Source organism: Phocoena phocoena, chromosome 5 (assembly GCF_963924675.1).
Source record: "Phocoena phocoena chromosome 5, mPhoPho1.1, whole genome shotgun sequence".
In the NCBI taxonomy this organism is placed as follows: Eukaryota; Metazoa; Chordata; class Mammalia; order Artiodactyla; family Phocoenidae; genus Phocoena; species Phocoena phocoena.
This window is the reverse complement of record NC_089223.1, coordinates 107,619,368-107,638,860: the sequence shown is the minus strand read 5'-3', so window position 1 is coordinate 107,638,860 and position 19,493 is coordinate 107,619,368. Positions and strand designations below refer to the sequence as shown.

At 38.8% G+C, this 19,493-nt stretch overlaps 2 protein-coding genes, 1 non-coding gene and 1 pseudogene across 3 annotated transcripts in view; 3 read left to right on the top strand and 1 right to left on the bottom strand.

Annotated features, from left to right (window-relative positions):
• The window catches only part of LOC136123237 (protein preY, mitochondrial-like), a 37,619-nt gene extending 24,859 nt beyond the window's left edge, over positions 1 to 12,760 (top strand). Inside the window, exons 2-3 of the mRNA XM_065877269.1 lie at positions 12,318 to 12,661; positions 12,754 to 12,760. Of these exons, the coding sequence (XP_065733341.1) occupies positions 12,318 to 12,661; positions 12,754 to 12,760 (351 nt within the window). The remainder of the gene's footprint in view (positions 1 to 12,317; positions 12,662 to 12,753) is intronic.
• Positions 4,302 to 4,374, bottom strand: TRNAW-CCA (transfer RNA tryptophan (anticodon CCA)). Its single transcript has one exon. It is a non-coding gene; the product is annotated as a tRNA-Trp (tRNA).
• Positions 12,761 to 13,347: 587 nt separating the features above from the next.
• Positions 13,348 to 13,563, top strand: LOC136123882 (phosphatidylinositol N-acetylglucosaminyltransferase subunit Y-like). Its single transcript, XM_065878238.1, has one exon. It carries the CDS (start codon positions 13,348 to 13,350, stop codon positions 13,561 to 13,563), a length of 216 nt encoding a protein of 71 aa, XP_065734310.1.
• A 1,097-nt stretch (positions 13,564 to 14,660) lies between these two features.
• On the top strand, positions 14,661 to 17,294 carry LOC136123236 (ferritin light chain pseudogene; annotated as a pseudogene).
• Positions 17,295 to 19,493: the final 2,199 nt, after the last annotated feature.

Below are 19,493 nucleotides of genomic sequence, written 5' to 3'. Positions count from 1 at the left end.
GCCTACTAGATTCTGTTCCACCTTTTTAAATTATAGAGCTGCAGGTGAGTCATGGCTTACAGGCTAGGAGTGCTATTTTCAACCCCCCTGACAGCTAGTTATGGCCATGAATCTAAGGTCTCCCTAATAGAATAAAAATGGAAGTGATGTGTGCCATTTCCTGGTTCAGACTGTGAAACACTATATGTAAACTCCTCTGTGCTCTTTCCCATCTCCAGGAGTCAAACATGAACCATCCTGGGACCAGGTCTTAATCATGTAGGTAAGTAAAACACCCTAGACTATGGAGGAGAAGCAAGAGTCATTCATTCTTGCAGCTTATATTTACTGAATGTCTACTCTAGGCAGGCAGCATTCTAAATTCTGGGGATACATCAGTGAACAAAAGAGATCAAAGTCCCTGCTCCCTTTGAGCTCAAATGGACAATAAAATAATAAGTAAATATCATGCATTGTTTGTTAGAAATAAATGTTAAGGAGAAAAATAAAGCAGGGAAGGGAGACTTGAAATCTTGACTGGATATTAGGCAATTATAGGAAATTAAATGTGACCAAATAGTGGTGTAGACAAGGCAATGGGAGGAGGAGCTGTTGCATTCTGAATGTATGTTGAAGGGAGATCCAAGGAGGTTTGCTGAGGGACTGGAAATGGAGCATGGGAGAGATTAAAAAACAAAGGAGATAAGGTTAACGCCAAGACTTTTGAAAAACAGTGTTGCTGTTAAGTTAGAGTGGGAAGACCATAGGAGGGTTTGGAGGGAAATATCCATAACTCAGTTTTGGATATCAAGGTTGTGATGTCTATTAGACTCCAACGGAGGTGATCAGTGACCAGCAAAATATGGGTTTGCAGTTCAGAAGAGAGATTCAGTCTACAAGTATTCATTTGGAAGTCACCAATATTGTTGTTATTTAATACCATGAGACTGGACGAGATTACCTAGAGAATGAGTGCTACAGAAAAGTTGAATGGTCCAAGGACTGAAGTCTATACCTTCAGAGGTATGGCTGATGATGGACAACTAGTCCCACCCCCCAAAACTGAGAAAGAGCAGCAAGAAAGATAGGAAGTACACCAGGTAAGTGTGATGTCCTGATAGGCGAGTAAAAAAAGTTAGAGGGATGAAGAGAGCTTGGATCTCCAAATGACTCTGTGGGGCAGAGCAGCCCACTTGTTCACCCTGTGGGACTCTTAAATGAGAGAAAAATAGACTTCATTATTTTTAGTCCACTGAGGTTGTTGAGTCTCTTTGCTACAAAATTTTAAACTTTTCCTCTAATACTAGATATATAGCAAATAGTATCACCAGATAAATCTTTAACAACAAAATTAATATTTATAAAAATTTTTCAAACGTTAACTTGAAATGTGTGTGTGTGTGTGTTTGAAAGGTTTGAACATTTTAATGATTAAAAAAAATCATTTGGAGTTAACTTTACCACCAATTTTCTGGTCTTAGATTTAGAGAAGGACTTGTTTCTGGGCAAATAGAATCTATCTATCTATCTATCTATCTATCATCTTTTTAGTTTATTTCTTGAGAACTAACCAGAGGAGAAATTGAGATGGTGAGAAATGACTGACTTGAAGAGCCCTTTTTGTGAACTTTGACCTTAGTTATCCTATGGTTCTGTTGTGTTAATTCTCTTGACTTTCAAAGGTCAGCAGGTCTACCTCCTCAACCAAGTTCTACTAATAGTTCTGCCTGGAGGACTGAATGGAGACAAACTCATTTTTGACACCCATGAATTTGTCATGTAGTAGCTTTCAAGTTTTGTTTCTGTGCCTAGGTGTTTTACAGTGGGCACATATACACGACCTAATGACTAAATATTATATGAGGAAACTAAGATTTTTACCCAAAGTCTATTTGCTGTTATCCTTTTCCTCCTCCATCCTATTATTATCTCTTAACCTGAAAACTATGAGGATCTTTGCCACTGTTTTATAGCAGTGCAGATTTTTTACCCCCATAATCTAACCTTTTGCCAAATAATTTCTGGCATGGTCCCAGTGTTTTTCAGGATCTAAATGCTATAAAGCAGCTCCTTTAAAGGATGACAGAGAACCCAGGAACAAGAACAAAACAGAGTAACGTTGCAAATGCAAAGCTGATTTTATAGAACATATACTAGGCAAACCTTGAATAGTAACCACACCTTTCGATCTGGCCAAAAGGGAAAGATCCTACCTCAGAGAAATAAAGAGAATAAAATGTTCTGAGTAGTAGATTGCCAAATTTCTTTACCTTCTATCCAAGAACTGCATATTTCTAGAGTTTAAATGACATCATATATCATAAGCTGACACCTGGGTTTAGTGTCAGCTTAAACACACACCAGCTATGGACCTCGGGCTTTGAGGAAACACCAAAATTAAGGGAGTGAGCAAAACTGAAGGCTAAGGGGGAAGCCCATTCAGCGTGCTAGAAAATGATATCTTTTCAGGTTGCTGAGATTGAAGGGGTCAGAGCATTTCTCAAGCTCAGCTTCTGGAATGAGAAACATGAAAGTCAAGAGAAGCGACCAAGGGTTGCCAATTGAGTACTAGCAAGGAGGGTACACTCCAGAGAGATTGTCTAGAATAGGTGTTTGCCAGTAACCATCATGGGCCAGATGTGGGATGATACTTGAGGGGGTGCACTCTGCATATGCGATGATAAAACTTATACCAGAATTGTTTGATTCTTCCTTCATGTGTAAACTTATTCTTTCACTCATTCAACAAGCACTTTGACGTGAAAGACACAGAATTTGGCAGTGGACATAAAATGTTTAGCAGAGTAGACACGATTCCATCTTATCCTCATGGAATTTATAATTTAGTAGAGACCACAGATTTTAATCAAATTTATTTAATTTACAAACACATAGTGGTTACTGTTTGCCAGTTACATTGTTTTAAGCACTTTATAAATATTAACTTATTTAATACTCATTACAGCCTGTGAGGTAGGTATCAATATATTAACTTAATTTTATAGATGTATAGTGAAAACTTGCCCAAGGTCACACAGCTAGTGCATGTTAGAGCAGGATTTGAATCTAAGCTGTCTGGAAGTGAGGTCCAGGCTCTGAAACATTCATTTACAAACTCTCATCAGTGTTCTGTAGGAAAACTGCAATAGGGTGCAATAACAGCTTCTAACTAGGGGATCTTGATCTAATTTGGGGGGAAGACATGAAATTAGACCAGAAGTTCAAAAAAAGATGTGGTCATTGGTGTCAAGTGCTCCAGGTACTTCAAGCAATATGCAATTAAAAACAGGGCACTGTTTCTTGCAATAGGGAGGTCAGTGACAAACATGGTAAGGGCAGTTTCAGAAGATACATTGCTGGCAGCTCAGAGTTAATCGTTAGAGCTGCCCAAGAAGGAACGGGCTGCTCGGGGAGGTGGGGAGTTCCTCCTTTTGGAGATTTTCTGCAGAATAGGCTAGAAATCACCTACTACAGGCTTGGCACATAGTATGTGCCTAACAAATACATACTTACTAACTGGTAGGGAGTATTGATTTGATGATTCAACCAGATAACCTATAAGATCTCTTCCAACCTTATTTCACTATTCTGAATTTGTGATAGCATAGTGGATTTGGCTATGCTGAAGCTTCCCTTTGCCCAATCAAAACCCTGGGAATCCAATTTGCATATAGTTAATGTCCTAATCTAAAGGACGGATACTCTATATCTTTTGTTAAAAATTTTGGCATGATTCTTATGGTAGTTACATATATGTTACTGTATAAAATCAATAAAATTGTATTAAAAGTAAATATACAGTCTTGACATTGATTTTGACCTGATTTTCCCCATCTTTTCTTTTCTTTTTTTTTTTTTATAAATTTATTTATTGATTTATGGCTGCATTGGGTCTTCATTGTTGCGTGCGGGCTTTCTCTAGTTGTGGTGAGGGGGGCTACTCTTTGTTTTGGTGCATGGGCTTCTCATTGTGGTGGCTTCTCTTCTTGTGGAACACTAGGCGCATGGGCTCAGTAGTTGTGGCTTGCGGGCTCTAGGGCACTGGCTCAGTAGTTGTGGCACACGGGCTTAGTTGCTCCACAGCATATGGGATCTTCCTGCAACAGGGATTGAACCCATATCCCCTGCATTGGCAGGCGGATTCTTAACCACTGCACAACCAGGGAAGTCCCAATCTTTTCTTTTTTTAAAAAAAAAAAAATTATTTATTTATTTGGCTGTGTTAGGTCTTAGTTCTGGCACGCGGGATTTTTGTTGTGGCATGTTGGATCTTTTAGTTGCGGCATGCGGGCTCTTAGTTGCGGCATGCATGCGGGACCTAGTTCCCTGACCAGGGATCGAACCTGGGCCCCCTGCATTGGGAGCGTGGAGTCTTAACCACTGGACCACCAGGGAAGTCCCATCCCCATCTTTTCCTAATGAGTTGCATTAGCAAAAAAGGGTAAATAGATTCTAGAAAACACACACAATGGTTGGCTGCAAATCCCATTCAAAGATTTACAATATTTGTTGCTCAGTTCTGTTCCAAAATATATATTTTGCTCACATTTTGAAATGTTTGACTTCAGGCTATCACACACGCTATAATCCTTGTCCCTGAACCTCTGCTTGGGGAAAGTGGCTATGAAGGAATTTCACTCTTATTCTCCTGTTTCCACAATTTCTGTATTTCATGGAAATTCTGGAAGGATACCAGTGGTGGCTCTGGTGTTTTAAAAACTGATTTGGATACCCAGCTGCCATGTCACTGCAAGAAAATCTAGAAGGCAAACAGGGAATGTGAATTCCTTGACACTTTGGGGAGAGAAAAGCATACATTAAGAGTTCCAGTAGAAAAAATATTTAAAGGTGGATTAGTTTAAACAGAACAAATAATGACACAGCTTAGCTGGTCCTCCATTTAGTGGTTCCTGCTGTGCCAGTATAAGAAAAGCTAATTTTATGATCTCTCAATGATACCATCTGAGGTAGCAATGGAAAGGTTCCAGAATGCAAATTCACAGAGTGTGCTTCAAACTAAGACATATACTTCAGGATAAGTCATATATCTGCTGGAATGAAACTCCAGCAGGGTGGGTACCACTTCTGTGTCCCCAGCACCTACCATAGTCCCTCATTGATGGGTATGTAAGTGCTTTCTAATTTTTCTCAATTACAAACAATGCTCTACTAATATCCTTGTACATGTTTTTTGTGCACTTATTTGAGTAGGTCTGAAGAATAAATTTCTAGAAATTAAACTGCTGCTGATTAAAGAGTAAGTATACTTTACACTCCTATAGTTATTTCCAAAATTCCCTTCAAAGAAGTCACAAGAAACTACACTTTCTGAAATTTGTGTTTCAGAAATGTTGACTCAAGAATACAGTCACTAGGAAAAAGAGCAATGCTGGAGGTATCATGCTCCCTGACCTCAGACTACACTGCAAAGCTACAGTCATCAAAATAGCATGGTACTGGCAAAAAAACAGACACATAGATCAATGGAACAGAATAGAAAGCCCAGAAATAAACCCATGCACATATGGTCAATTAATCTACAACAAAGGAGGCAGAATATAAAATGGAGAAAAGACAGTTTCTTCAATAAATGGCACTGGGAAAACTGGACAACTACATGTGAAAGAATGAAATTAGAACATTTGCTCACACCATATAGAAAAATAAACTCAAAATGGATTAGAGACCTAAACATAAGACCAGAAACTAAATTATAGTTCATTTTCTTTTTTTCATTTTCTTTTTTAAATTTTTTTGTTTTTTTTTACATCTTTATTGGAATATAATTGCTTTACAGTGGTGTGTGAGTTTCTGCTTTATAACAAAGTGAATTAGTTATACATATACATATAACCCCATATCTCTTCCCTCTTGCGTCTCCATCCCTCCCTCATTTTCAAATCAAGCTTAAAGAGTGGACTTCATCAGAAATATGTGTTGGTGTATATTCTTTTTACAGGAAAAAATGATGGAAGATTTTTTAAAATAATACTTTTTAAAGAATCTGAACTGCAGATATGTCATGAAGTCTTTAATTTTCAAATACTCTTGTATCCTCAGAGCCTAACACGGTGCCTGGCCCTTGCAGGCCCTTGGTGAGGATTTATTCATGCTAAAGCAACAAGTTCTTTTGGTTCAAAATCTACCCCAGTGGGACTTCCCTGATGGTCCAATGGTTAAGACTCCATGCTTCCACTGCAGGGGGCACAGGTTTGGCCCTGGTGGGGGAACTAAGACCAAAAAAAAAAAAATCTGCCATTTTATTTGGTAATATGTGGGTCTGTGTTATCAGTCCTCCTGCATATTAAACCGTCTTGGTGATTTAAAATATGCCAATGCTCAGGCCTCACAGCAGGGCAATTCAGTACCTCATTTTGTATTATTTCAAAGCTTTCCAGGTGATTTTAATGTGTGCTGGGGTTGAGAACCACCCCAGCAGGTCAAGGTTTTGGGAAATTTATTTTAACATTTACCTGATTACAGGTTTTCATTTCTCAATCATTTATCTTTAACAACTTAGGTTTCCTATGAGATTTAATGTAGGCATTTGCCCAATCTTTTTTAAGCCAAGAGAAAATAGTTTCTCTACCTTCTCCTCCTTCCCACTTTTATTCAGTACATTTAAAAATTCAGTGTGAGAAAGATTTTGTAGGTTACAGAGTTTTGCTCTCTTAGCTGTTGTCTTACCCCCTGGGTTTATCTGGTCACTGGTATGGAAATTAGCTCTAGAAATGATAGCTGACAAGTACACATGCATAGTTAGTGAGGGCCTCTCTTACAAATGTTATTTGTCATCCAACAAACAGTGGCTTTGGGACTTGAAACATTCAATGAGAGAGCAGAGTTAAAATTTAAAAGCTATTTAAAGTTCAAGGAGTTTTTCCTTTCAAAGGCAAGGCAAAGTTAAATTAAGGGGTTTAAAATCATAGTTCTGAGTGTGATGTTTTTAAAAAGACTTATTTTTGTAGCTAGTTTAGGGTATAGTTTTGCCTACACTGCCTTCTAATCTCTTTTCTTCCATAATCCTAGCCTGTTTTTATGACTGAAGGATAAGAAGTACCAGAATTAAAGGGCTTTTTGATGTACTTTTGTAGTAAAACATTGTATTCTTTCCATAGTAAGTGAAACAGCCACAAAAATTATGTTCCCACTTGTAAGATAAGTAGATGGATAATTACAGTGGTTTTAAGAAGAACTATCCCACACAAGAATATACACAAGAAAATGCTTATTTAGTGGATAAAAATATGCTATCAGTAGAGCACAAAATTTTGAGAAAATATTTGTTCTATAGGTATTAGCACTACTGGAAAATCATGAAAAACAGGTCACTTCAAATTATAAACGAGTACCCTTGTACTAAGTTTCTCAGGTACAAAGTGAAGAGAAAAATCGACTGTTTTATTAAGGAAAAAATCTAGTCAGCCAAACTAGATCACTTAGACTACCCAAATTCATTCCCTATTTGCCCACAGCCTACTAAAAAAATTGGAAGGAACTGTAAATGACTAATGATAGAGAAACAAATAATTATGGTACTACAACAGATGAATTATTATATAGATATTTATAGATGGATTATTGTATAACTATTAAAATAAGTTTGAAGGAAGTCTTACAACATAAAAATGTTTATAATACAATGCTAAGGCAAAAAGTAGAATACTTTATATGTAAAATTATGTGTTTATGGGGATGAGAAATGAAAGAGTTACATGAAAAAAGTAAAAACAGTTTCTTTGGGTGGTAGAAAAAGAGATAGTTTTTTTCCTTTTTTTGTCTTCTGTTATTATTATTATATTGTTTCTACAATAAATACAATAAAAATGATAACCTTTAAATAATTAATAGGAAGGATCAATATAAAAATAAATTCTTATCAGATTTATTGGTATCTCAATCTAGCCTTGATTTGCTATTTGTCCCTTCAAATAGACATTGAAAAATTATATGTGTGTTCATGTTGTTGGGACTAGGTGCTTTAAAGAGATGGTCCTTTAATAGGGAATGCTACAATGCTGAAAAAAATTATTGGCACATCACATTGTGGAAATTACTGGTATGGTGCCAACCCAAAAGATTCAGCACATTTGTCTTGACTTTAGACAAATTTCCATTTGTTTAAATTTCCCTTTTATCTAAGAAGGTCATAAAGAAAATTTTCAAATTTTTTCCTTCAATAAGTAGTATTTTCAAGTTGTAATGATAAAAAACCAAAGTGCCAAGGATGATAAAATAGCAGAATTATGATAAGACATATCTTTGCTAATCCTGAAGCAGGCTTTGAAGCACAAGAAGACCTTGGCCAGGTACAGAGGAAATGGGCCCAGGTATTCAAGTAATAGCTTGACCCAAAAGATGAAAACAGGCATGGCCCAGAGTATGCAGGGTTCTGAGAGATCCATATAACTTGAACAGAAGGTGTCTGTTGTGATGTAACGGAAAATAAGTTTAGATAGGTAGAAGACTGGGGGAGAGAAGGACAGGCTTTGAAAGCCAGGCAGAAAAGAGTTCAGATTGAATGCATTAAATTGGATTGACTGAAATAAGGAGACACTTGAAGATCCTCAGCCAGGAAATGAGAAAAAGTGAACAGTTGTTTTTTTTTACCAGGATGGGGAGGCATGTTCTTATCCAATTCTGTGGCAGGGGCAAGAAGGAGCATGTTCAGTTTGAAAACAAAACAGCATTTTGTCTCATTGCTTTAAATTGTTTTTAGTTACAAAGTTTGCTTCATTTCAATCTCCAAATAAAATTAAAATAATACATGGGTTTGTTTGTTTATCAAATGCAATCATGTTTTAAAAATGATTGAAAAACACAGAATATAAGGTCATGTATAAGCTACTTTTCACTAGTATATGTAAAAAATGAGATATAATAGACACTTACAATTTTTAAAAATGACCCACCTCTCCCTGTGGCCAGTCTCACCCCCTATTTCTAGTCCTTTCCCTGTGTCTTGTGATATTTATCTTTATACATGAGAATTATATATTTATGCTGCTATATCTTATTCTATCTATTTTATACATGATCTATTGACTTTTCACATTGATAAATGAGGACTTATCTCTCATACAATCACGCTGCTTCCTTTCCCTCTGACCTCCCAATATAATTAAATCACAGATTTGGCTAAATGTTATTCTGTATTTACATTATTTTGACTGTCTACACATATTTCACTGCTAAATCTAGTAGTGTACCATGATTATGCTTCTTTTCTTTTCCCCTGGAGTCAATAGTTGTATCAGTTATTCATTTGGAAGTCTTCTAAATAAATTTTCTAAATATGGACCAATACTTGTCAGATAATCTGAGTTCCATTTTTAATTTATTTCTAGAAAACTTTGCTCTCCTGCTCCAATCTTGAATGGTTGCTTTCTAGCCATATTTTATAATTTGTATGTTTGTTTGAGACTTGCATGCCTGACAATGGCTTTGAATTTGTGGAGTATTCTCAGGGGTCACTCAGTTTCTGCACAGAAAAACCCTCAAGCCTTGTGCCTGGCTACAGGTATTTGAGGACCTGGATGGGGAAAGAGGGCTGGTGAAGGGTGCAGGTGTGTTTCTCCCATAAATGTATATACTTCCACTTAATCCACCTATTTTCGGCCCCTCAGCTCCCCGTGCGCTTTTCTGAAACTTTTCTCTCCTTAAGCTCAGAACCTTTTTGATTCATGTTCTACAAGGAATCAATCTCATGTCCGAGGATTTGTAAGAGGAAGTCACCAGGCTTTTTGAGGTCCAGCGGCCTCTTGTGCAGACTTTCAAACGACTCTCTGAATTCCAGATCTGTGCCTCATACTTCCTTTCTGTAAAACCAAGTTCCTGAGCCTTTGCAGCTTGGTTCTTTCTCCTTGTTCTGAAGAAATTATGTTCAGTTTCCTCTATTCTTCCAATTCATCAGCTTTCCATCCTCCAATACCTGTTGCTATCTCCTATCCCCTGGTGTCTTCTCCCCTGTTTTTTTAGTCTTTTAGGCCTATATATTTTAAATATTATGATTGTCATTTTAATAGGCATTCAGGAGAGAATGGGAGTGATACATCCGTTCAATTTACCATATGGAATCAGAAATCCCTATTTCTATTTAAAATCCTGTGGTGGTAGTATAGTATTTTATTTCATTCATTGTGAAATTTATTTTTCAAACATAGTTTTGGCAGAAATATGTCACGAACTGAGTCATCCTACTCTTCTTTTTAAACACGGGAATTAAAATAAGTGTAGCATTATCATTCTTTGGGCTGCCTTTGAAAATCGGATTTTTAGTTGGTCACAAGTAACTTTTTATCTTTCTCTTCAAAATCTTTTCATTTCATTGGTGCCTCCTGGTTAGTTTGTTATATTGACTCAAATACAACATTCCTAAGTCTCTGCAAGTATTCCTCCACATATTCTTCAATTCCTCTAGAATTGCATTTCTCAGGAAATTTACATTAGTTATTATAACTTCTCTCTATAATTGTATTTCTGGAGAATACAGTGGCTGATGCAAAACTGTCAAAGTCAGAACAAGACAATGATTGGGTTACCAAGTCTTATACACGTTAACCCCAAAATTTTATAATGAATTTCTTTTAAAATCCCTAACTTAATACCACATATACCCGCCTTCATCTCTGGAATTGTCTGTGCATTTAGTACAGGAAGCAAGGAAAGAATAAATAATGGATAATAATGTGTTAATGAATATATACCATATCGATATAAAATACAGTGATAATAGTTGATATATAGTACAGATAATTAATATTTAAGAAATAAACACTGAAGTAAGAAACCAAAAGCATTTCCCATACACCAACAGCTAATATAGTGGTTCTTTGGCAGTATCTCTAGTACTTTAGGGTGACAGACTGTCTCTGTATCCTATCTGTATTGAAAAACATTTGGGGTTTGAGATGCCAGAAAACTGATATTATTTATTTTCTTCACTGAATTAAGTGTTAGTAACGTATAAGCATCATCAAATTTGCCCTACTGTTTATACTTTCTGAGTTTAATTTCATGCACGATAGGCTGAAATTAGCTGTGTGTATATACTCAGAAAGCAATTAATACTGAAAAATTAAAATTTCAATCAATCACGGACTGGCTAATACTAGATCCTCAATTATAACTCTTACAGCAGAGCTATCTTTGAATGAAGTGGCAGCTCAATACATATTTGCTTGCTTTTTTGCTTTTTTTTTTTGGTTGCAATTTGTTAAGGACTTTCATATATAAAATGTTGGTAAACTATGAGGGAATTTGTGCAACCTAGGTGTACATATATCATGATAGAATTATTTTTTATTTGATACATAAAAGGTAGGAATGGATGTCCTTATTCTGGGCTGGAAAATCATTATTCTGCTAGGTGTGCTTCATACAGTCTCCAGTTAATCTAGTAAATTAACAGCTCACTCTTTATCTTCCACTTCTTCTAAATTGTGTCTCCTTTTCCAAAATTTTAGATGAGAGAAAGCTCATTGCCTAGGTAAGATGCTCTGACCTGTCATATCTGCTTCACTCTCTGTAGCCTTTCTGCTTTGTTGACCTTCCTTTAGACCTTCCAGCGTAAAGATCTGTGTTTTTCCAAGTCTTACTTCCTGACCATGGAGTGCAGCTTGGGAAAAATACACAAAGCTCATTGGCTCTACAACTACTTGATGATTTCCAACATTGGCTCAGTTTTATTCCCTAGATAACCTGCTTACCAACTGACCCCAAAGACTATTCCAAACTTCTATCACTTTTCTCAAGCCCACCGCTGTAGGTATGTATACTCCCTTTATCTCTGCTCTGTCAGAGACAATAACAAGAGCACCTGCCACTTGGTGAGCACTTATTGCCAAGTGCCTTACAACAAAACTACACAGTAGATCTTTTATTCTTTTTGTGTAGGTGAGGACGACCTCAGAGAGGAAAAGAAACATACTTAAAGGCACAGAGCTCATAAGCACACACAGCTCATCAGATAGCCTCTGACTCATGCCTTATTATCTTTTCCTTTGTTTTTCCCTTTATTATCCTTTAAAGTAGAACATTTTACACGTACAAAAATATATAATGTAATTGTTAAAGTTAAATAATAAAATAAGTGTCCACAATCTCATCATCTGATTTAGGAACTAGAACACAATCAGTACTGTTGCATCTACCTATGTGTCCCTCTCCCACCCTCAGGCCTCTCCCATCACTGCCAGAGGCTACCACTGTTTTCAGTTTTGTATTATTCCCTGGCTATTTTTAAACTTTCTATTTCAAAATAATTTAAAACACAGAAAAGTTTAAAGACTATTACAGGGTGGTCACGGGCGCGCGGAGGCCCGGTCGCGGGCTGCTAGGCCGTGCCGAGCGGAGTGCGCAGCCGGCTCGCCTCAGCGCTGCGGGGGACGCGCGCACAGCCGCCCGCGGTCGCCCACAGGTGTGTGCACGCGTCGGTGTCGCGGCCGTCCTCAGACCAGAGCGAGAGGACAAGGGAACCGCCCCGCGCCTTCGACCCAGCGCTGCTGGACTTCCTGGTGTGCCCATTCTCCAAGAAGCCGCTCCGATATGAAGCATCGCCAAATGAATTAATTAACGAAGAGTTAGAAATAGCCTATCCAATTATTGATGGGATTCCTAATATGATACCACAGGCAGCTAGGATGACACATCAAAATAAGAAAAAGAAATGGAGCAGCATTAGGTCATACTTGAAAACGACAACACACACAACTAAATTTTCTAAATACCACCCACCTTTTAAAAAGCCAGAGTGGGGCTTCCCTGGTGGTGCAGTGGTTGAGAGTCCGCCTGCCGAGGCAGGGCACACGGGTTCGTGCCCCGGTCCGGGAAGATCCCACAGGCCGCGGAGCAGCTGGGCCCGTGAGCCATGGTCGCTGAGCCTGCGCGTCCGGAGCCTGTGCTCCGCAACGGGAGAGGCCACAGCAGTGAGAGGCCCGCGTACCGCAAAAAAAAAAAAAAAAAAAAAGCAAGGACTTCCCTGGCGGCGCAGTGGTTGAGAGTCTGCGTGACCCGGTCCGGGAGGATCCCACATGCTGTGGAGCGGCTGGGCCCGTGTGCCATGGCCGCTGAGCCTGCGCGTCCGGAACCTGTGCTCCGCAACGGGAGAGGCCGCAACAGTGAGAGGCCCGCGTACCGAAAAAAAAAAAAAAAAATCAAGGGCTTCCCTGGTGGCGCAGTGGTTGAGAGTCCGCGTGCCCCGGTCCGCGAGGATCCCACATGCTGTGGAGCGGCTGGGCCCGTGAGCCATGGCCGCTGAGCCTGCGCGTCCGGAGCCTATGCTCTGCAACGGGAGAGGCAGCAGCGGTGAGAGGCCCGCGTACCGGAAAAAAAAAAAAAAAAAAAAGAGTGGCGCATAATAAGTGAAGAATGTTTCTGTCTCTTCCTACGTTGACTGTCCTCATTCCATTGGTCTCGTTAGCAGGGCTGTTATACTCGGCCTCTGTGGAAGAAAACTTCCCACAGGGCTGCACTAGCACAGCCAGCCTGTGCTTTTACAGTTGGCTCTTGCCGATTACCATACCCGTTTGTGTGTTCTTCCACCTTTGGACTTGGATGGGTATTAAACTCTTCAGGCATAATTAATACAACCAGAGCCAAGATGGTATATCCTAATGATATACCTGAGAGCTGTCTGTCTCTGAAAGCTCAACTACATGGAAATACTGGACACTCACTTAATTTGCAAGAACTGTGCTTTGCCTAGCTTCTGTCAGAGGTTTAGGACTATGGGAGGCTTAAGCTGCAGAGGCTTCTTTATTGAACTTTGGTTCTGCCCTTGTTTTTTGAAGGTTCTCATTTATACCTGGCGTATCAGGAGAAACATTTCAACAAAGTGTCTTGTTGGAAATTAATAGCCCCAGCCATCATCTGATGACTTTATTTCTTATCCCATTCATAATTAAAAGTTACTAATTTTAAATTTTATATGTTTATTTTACATTCAGAGTCTGGTAAAGTCACATGTTAAGGATGACTGAAGTAATTCCAGAGGACCTCTGTTGGAGTAGTTGTAGAGAAATGCATTTGAACTAATGTGGTATAAAACTGTAATAAAATGGAAACTTCATGTATTTGCCAAAAAAAAAAGACTATTACAAAAAATTTCTGTATACCGTTCACTAAATTCAACAATTGTTATTATTTTGCCACATTTGTTTTCTTGTTTTGTGTCTCTATGCATATGGTGGTGGTTGTTATTTCTGAACCATTTGAGAATAAGTTGTAGATATTACACCTCTTTGCCTTGGGTGTATGTTTTCTAAAAACAAGGACATTCAATGATCAAAATCAGAAAATTAACACTGATGCATTACTATATTTAACCTATAGCCCATTTTCAAATTTCACCAGTTATCCTAATAAATATCTTTTGTAGCCATTCTATTCCACCCCGCAAGCCCACCTCCCCATTATAGGATCTAGTCCAGGATCATATATTACATTTAGTTGAATTGTCTCTTCAGTCTCACTTAGTCTGGAACAGTTCTTCAGTCAGTCTTTGTATTTCTTGACCTTGACATATTTGAACAGTTCAGGTCAATTATTTTGTAGAATGTCTGTCAATGTGGGTTTTCTTCATGATTTTCTTCGTGGAATGTTTTTTCAGTTAGACTTAGGTGATGACCTTTCGGCAGTAATACTGTATGAGGTTGTGTCCTTTTCAATGCAACACTCAGCATATGGTGTCAGTGTTCTCCATTTTTGGTAATGTCGACTTTGACTACTTGGTTACGGTGATCTCTTCCAGGTTTATCCCCTCTAAAAGCACTATCTTCCCCCTTTGTAATTAATAAGTAATTTGTGGAGAGATACTTTGAGACTATGTAGCTATCTTCATCAAATTTCGACCCAATAGTTTTGGCATTCATTGACAATTTTGTCTGAATCAATTACTGCTATACTAGCGCTAAATGGTGATATTCTACTTTATTCCTTCTACATGAGATTCTCCTACAAGGGGGAAGTTTTCCTTCTTCCTTATTTATTTATTTATTATCAGAAGAAACTCATCTATTTATTTAATCTCAGTATAAACATTCCTCACTAATCAGCATTTTCCCCTCTGTCATATGTCAAGTTTTCGAATGTTCTCAGGTCTTTCTTGACTTTCTCTTTTGTTCAATGATCATTTGGCCTTCTCTGTGCCAAAACAACACTATCTCAATTATTATGTCTTCATCATTAGTTTCAGTGTCTGGTTGACCAAGTTTTCTCCTTCAATAAAAATTGAAAAGTGCCTTGGTTATTCTTCCTTTTCCATGTAAACATCAGAATCAACTGTCATGTTTCACAAAACCTCTGTTGATATTTTAATTAGGATTACATTAACTCTGCACATCAATTTGGGGAGAACAACTTTCTTTTAAAAGAAATTGATCCTTCCTTTCCATGAACATAGCATATTTCTCCATTTACTTAGGTCTTCTGAGTGTCTTTTGATAACATTTTATATTTTTTTCTGTATAGGCTTTATATATCTTATTAGATTTCATTTTAGATATCTATTTTTAAGCTATTTAAATGTAATCTCTTTCTAAATTATGTTTTCTATGTGCATGTTGTTACAGAATTGTTTTCTGAATACTTGTTAAATTTTATATAAATGCAACTGAATTTTGCATATTGATCTTATGGTAAATTCTTATTACTTCTAATAAGCTGTCTTTTAGATTTTTTTACATAGGCTATCACATCCTTTTTGAAAAAATGCAGTCCTTTGTCTTCCTTTCCAATCTTTTTGTCTTTGATTTCTTTTTTGTCTTTCAGCATGAGATTAATAAAATGGGCAGGGGACCGTGCACAATGCTGGGTTGTTGCTTCATTACCCAGAATCCATCGGGGTCCCCACTACAGTTTGGAACCGTCTAGTGGTGATCGTCCACTCCAGTTTACATATTGATGGGAAGGATTCAGGGTCTGCAGCTGACTGGACTTCAAGAAAGCACCAGTGATTCCAGGAAATGCTGGCCAGTTGGCAATAGTTTTGTTGGCCCAGTTTGGGAATACTGAGTTGGTAGATCACTGCGCTAGCAGGATTCAAACTTCACCTCCCCTCTGGCTTTTGTATTATTTTCCTGCCAGGCTCCTCCCTTCACCCCCTGTCATATTCCATTCCCCAACCTCAGAATAAGAACTTTACTCTCCTTCCTTCCTACCACCTGTGGCATTTGGTGGTGGGTAGGAGCAAATCCTTCATTCTATGATCTCAGAATTCATGATATCCTGGGTGTATTTTCACAGGATTTTACTGTATTTGTTTGTGTGTTTCCCCCTCTCCTTCCATTATGGTAAACTTCAAAAGGTTGAGGACTTTTATATTTCATTCTAGCCATATGTATGCTAGAAGAGTTCCTAGCATGCAGGAACCCAAGAACATTTATTAATTAAAATGAGCAAATGGACACTGAAATCTTCCATTACATGGTTAATTTCTTCCTATAATTATATCAACTATTGCTTTAAATTTTTAAGGTTTTTTTTTTAATCAGATGCATACAAAATTAAAATTGTTGCAGCATCTTGATGAACTCAGTCTCTCTTAATAAGATTTTTAGTGTTTTGTTTTTTATATTTTGGTCATGAAACCTATTTCAAGGCAGTGCGCTCAGAGGTCCCGCAGATCTGTCTCTTGCTTCAACAGTGTTTGGACGGAACAGACCCAGGGAGGCCTCTTCCTCCAAGCCTCCGACTACCCTCCATCTTTTTTCCAGTGGCAACTTTCAGAACCAGCCCCTCAGTTATCCTCGGCCTCTGGGACCAGTCAGCACTGTTTTTCGAACTTAACTCCTTATTACCCATCAACCAGATTCCTCAGAATTATTCCATCGAGGTGGAAGCCGCCTTCACCCACCCGGTCACCTTGCATGGGCCGGCCTCCTACACCTACCTGTCTCTGGGCTTCTATTTCCACCACAGCTCTGGAGGGCTTGGGCCACGTTTTCCTCAAATTGGCTGAGAAGAAGCAGGAGGGTGCCAAGCCTCTCTTGAAAATGAAAAACCAGCACAGCAGCTGTGCCCTCTTCCAGGATGGGCAGAAGCCATCTCAAGATGAGTGGAATAAGACCCAGGACACTATGGAAGCTGCCATTCTCATGGAGAAGAAGCTGAACCAGGCCCTTTTAGATCTGCTTGCTCTGGGTTCTGCCCGCGCAGACCCTCAGCTCTGTGACTTCCTGGAGAGCCACCTCCTAGATGAGGAGGTGAAACTCATCAAGAAGATGGGCAACCACCTGACTAACTTCCAATGGCTCTCTGGTCCCCAGGCTGGGCTGTGCGAGTATCTCTTCCAAAGGTTCACCGTCAAGCATGACTAAGAAGGAGCCTCTGGAGCCCAGCGGCCTTTGAGGAGCCCTCTGGTCCAGGGCTTCTGCCTGAAGCCTCTCTGCAGCCACTAGGCAGTTTTTTAACCACCCTGGAGCCCTCCCCTAAGCCTTGGACCAAATGGAAACAATAAAGCTTTTTTCAGCAACAAAACAAAACAAAAAACTCCCCCCCCAAAACAAAACCCAACCCCCCCATTTCAATACTAACATGACAACAAGCTTTCTTTTGGTTACTATCTGCCACATATGTCTTTTCACTTACTTTTACTTTCAACCTTTCTATGCCCTTATGTTTTAAAAAATATATATATTTATTTATTATTTTTGGCTGTGTTGGGTCCTCATTGCTCATTGCGGGTGTTCTCTAGTTGCGGCGAGCGGGGGCTACTCTTCGTTGCGTTGTGCGGGCTTCTCATTGCGGTGGCTTCTCTTGTTGTGGAGCACGGGCTCTAGGCGCGCGGGCTTCAGTAGTTGTGGCACGAGGGCTCAGTAGTTGTGGCACACGGGCTTAGTTGCTCCGCGGCATGTGGTATCTTCCCTGACCAGGGCTCGAACCCATGTCCCCTGCCTTGGCAGGCAGATTCTTAACCACTGTGTCACAAGGGAAGCCCCTGTCCTTATGTTTTATGTCCCTCTCTATTAAACAGTATTTAGCTGGATTTTTAAAAATATAATTGTATAATCAGTCATTTAACTGGTGAGTTATTTTCTTTAACCTAGTATACCCAAAGTATTAGTTCAACCAGGTACTCTTTTAAGAACTTTACTTTCATTAACTCATTTAACTCTCATTTTACTGATTAACCTTGTTTTACAGATTAGGAAACTGCAGCAGAGAGAGGTCAAAAAATTTGGCCAAGGTCACATAGCTAGGTAGATTTCTGAGCTGGGATTTGAGCTTGAGTTGTTAACTATACTATAAAGGAGGGATAAAACCAAAACGTTGTTTTTGGCAAAAGAAAATTTTATTTTTGCTTTTTTTAAAAAATAAATTTATTTATTTTGTTTATTTTTATTTTTGGCTGCATGGGTCTTCATTGCTGCGGGGGAGGGGGCTTTCTCCAGTTGTGGTGAGCGGGGGCTACTCTTCACTGCAGTCCACAGGCTTCTCATTGCCATGGCTTCTCTTGTTGCGGAGCACAGGCTCTAGGCGTGTGGCCCTCAGTTGTTGTGGCACGTAGGCTCAGTAGTTGTGGCGCATGGGCTTATTTGCTCCGCGGCATGTGGGATCTTCCCAGACCAGGGCTCAAACCCATGTCCCCTGCACTGGCAGGCGGATTCCTAACCACTGTGCCACCAGGGAAGCCTTTGCTTTTTTTTTTTTTTTTTCTTTTTTTGCGGTACCTCTCACTGTTGTGGCCTCTCCCGTTGCAGAGCACAGGCTCCGGACGTGCAGGCTCAGCGGCCATGGCTCACAGGCCTAGCCGCTCCATAGCATGTGGGATCTTCCTGGACCGGGGCACGAACCCGTGTCCCCTGCATCGGCAGGCAGACTCTCAACCACTGCGCCACCAGGGAAGCCCTCCCTTGCTTTTTTTAATGCTAGTGATTTTCACGTTTTTTCATGTAGTACTTAGCTTTTTGCATTTCTTCTCTAGTCCATTTTTCATATTCTTTGTCTATTTTTATCTTGGAGTCATAAAGCTCCTTGCCTTAGCACAATAACATGTATTTTTATTTAATAAAATTTTCATTTTACCAGAGATAATTTCCCAGTTAACATTTTAATTTCCTAAGGAAATTTAGGAGAGTTATACAATTCCCTTTTCAAAGAAAACATACCTCTGCTCTCCTTCATCCTCACTATCAGGAAATTCTCAGCTATTATTATACAGTTTCTGAGCTCAAATTTCCATAAGGATAGCATGGAGAAATTTTAAAAAAGCATATGTTCTTCTGTTATGTATATTATATAAAATATCATTTCTGGATGGCTATAAAATTAAATAAAAAATATATTAGATATAACAAAGAACTAAATCTATTTAATATGCCATAAGCATCATATGGTATAATGAATAAATGGACACAACTATTATTTGCGTTAATAAGGAATTTGTTTAAGGAATAAAACAAAATTTAAAACAAAATTTTAAAGGTAGAGATTAATGATCATGCAAGATATAAAAAGGAATACTTTATTTTCAAGAATGAGCCACTATAGAGATCCTTTATGGAGAGATCCAAAGT